Source organism: Onychostruthus taczanowskii, unplaced genomic scaffold (assembly GCF_017590055.1).
Source record: "Onychostruthus taczanowskii isolate IOZ18803 unplaced genomic scaffold, ASM1759005v1 scaffold8, whole genome shotgun sequence".
Lineage (NCBI taxonomy): Eukaryota > Metazoa > Chordata > Aves > Passeriformes > Passeridae > Onychostruthus > Onychostruthus taczanowskii.
In genome coordinates, this window is record NW_024505892.1 from 810,286 (window position 1) to 811,067 (window position 782).

A 782-nucleotide genomic window follows, 5' to 3' on the forward strand; every position below is an offset into this window, starting at 1 on the left:
CACGGGGCCGAGCCGAGCCGGGCCGGGCCGGGCGAGAGGGGGACTCGTCCCGCGGGGCAGGGGCGGCCGTGCCGGCGGAGGCCGGGGACACAGCCCGCCCCGGGCGGCCATTAGAGGGGCGCCCCCCCGCTCTTGCACGCGCGCTCCCGCGCCGGCCCTGCTCACCGTCGTAATAATAGCAGACTTTCTTCTTGCCGCCGCCCTGACTGTACGCCATAGGGCTGCCGCGCCGGGGCCGTGGGCAGGGAGCGGGAAGCCGAGGAGAGCGCGGAGCCGGCTCGGAGGGTGGGAAGGAGGGGGCGGGAGAGCGGGAACTCGCGACGCCGGGACCGCCAGCAGCGGGAGCGGGCCGGACTCTCGGCAGCGGGAGGGGCAGCTAGCGGGACGCGCCCAACTCGCCGCCGACGGAGGGAGGAGAGGGAAAGAAGGAAGAGGAGAGGACTCACGCGAGCGGACGTGAGCTCCTACTTGCTTCTCTGTAATAGCTTTTCTTAGTTATACACAAAATTCAGGGAAGGAGACAGCGAGGATTTTTTATAAGCGAATTCTTGGAGAAAACAGTTTTCTGGCCCACCCCCAAGATGCACAGTGGTACGATCCACCGCGGGTGTCGGGGCTGTATCCCCGCCCCTCAGAGGAGTCGTTTGGCGCATGCGCAGAGTCTCCCACAGCGGCTGCGGCGGGAGTGGGAACGAGGGGTCCCCGCGCTCGGGCCGCGGCGGGCCCGGGCCGCGCTGAGCAGCAGGGCCGCGGCGGAGCCCCTCAGCCGCCCCCAGCACCGC

At 70.2% G+C, this 782-nt stretch overlaps 1 protein-coding gene across 1 annotated transcript in view; it reads right to left on the minus strand.

Moving 5' to 3' along the window:
• The window catches only part of HDAC2 (histone deacetylase 2), a 24,218-nt gene extending 23,873 nt beyond the window's left edge, over positions 1-345 (minus strand). The window contains exon 1 of the mRNA XM_041423860.1: positions 166-345. Within this exon, the coding sequence (XP_041279794.1) occupies positions 166-217 (52 nt within the window). The 5' untranslated portion in view covers positions 218-345. The remainder of the gene's footprint in view (positions 1-165) is intronic.
• Between the last annotated feature and the right edge of the window lie 437 nt (positions 346-782).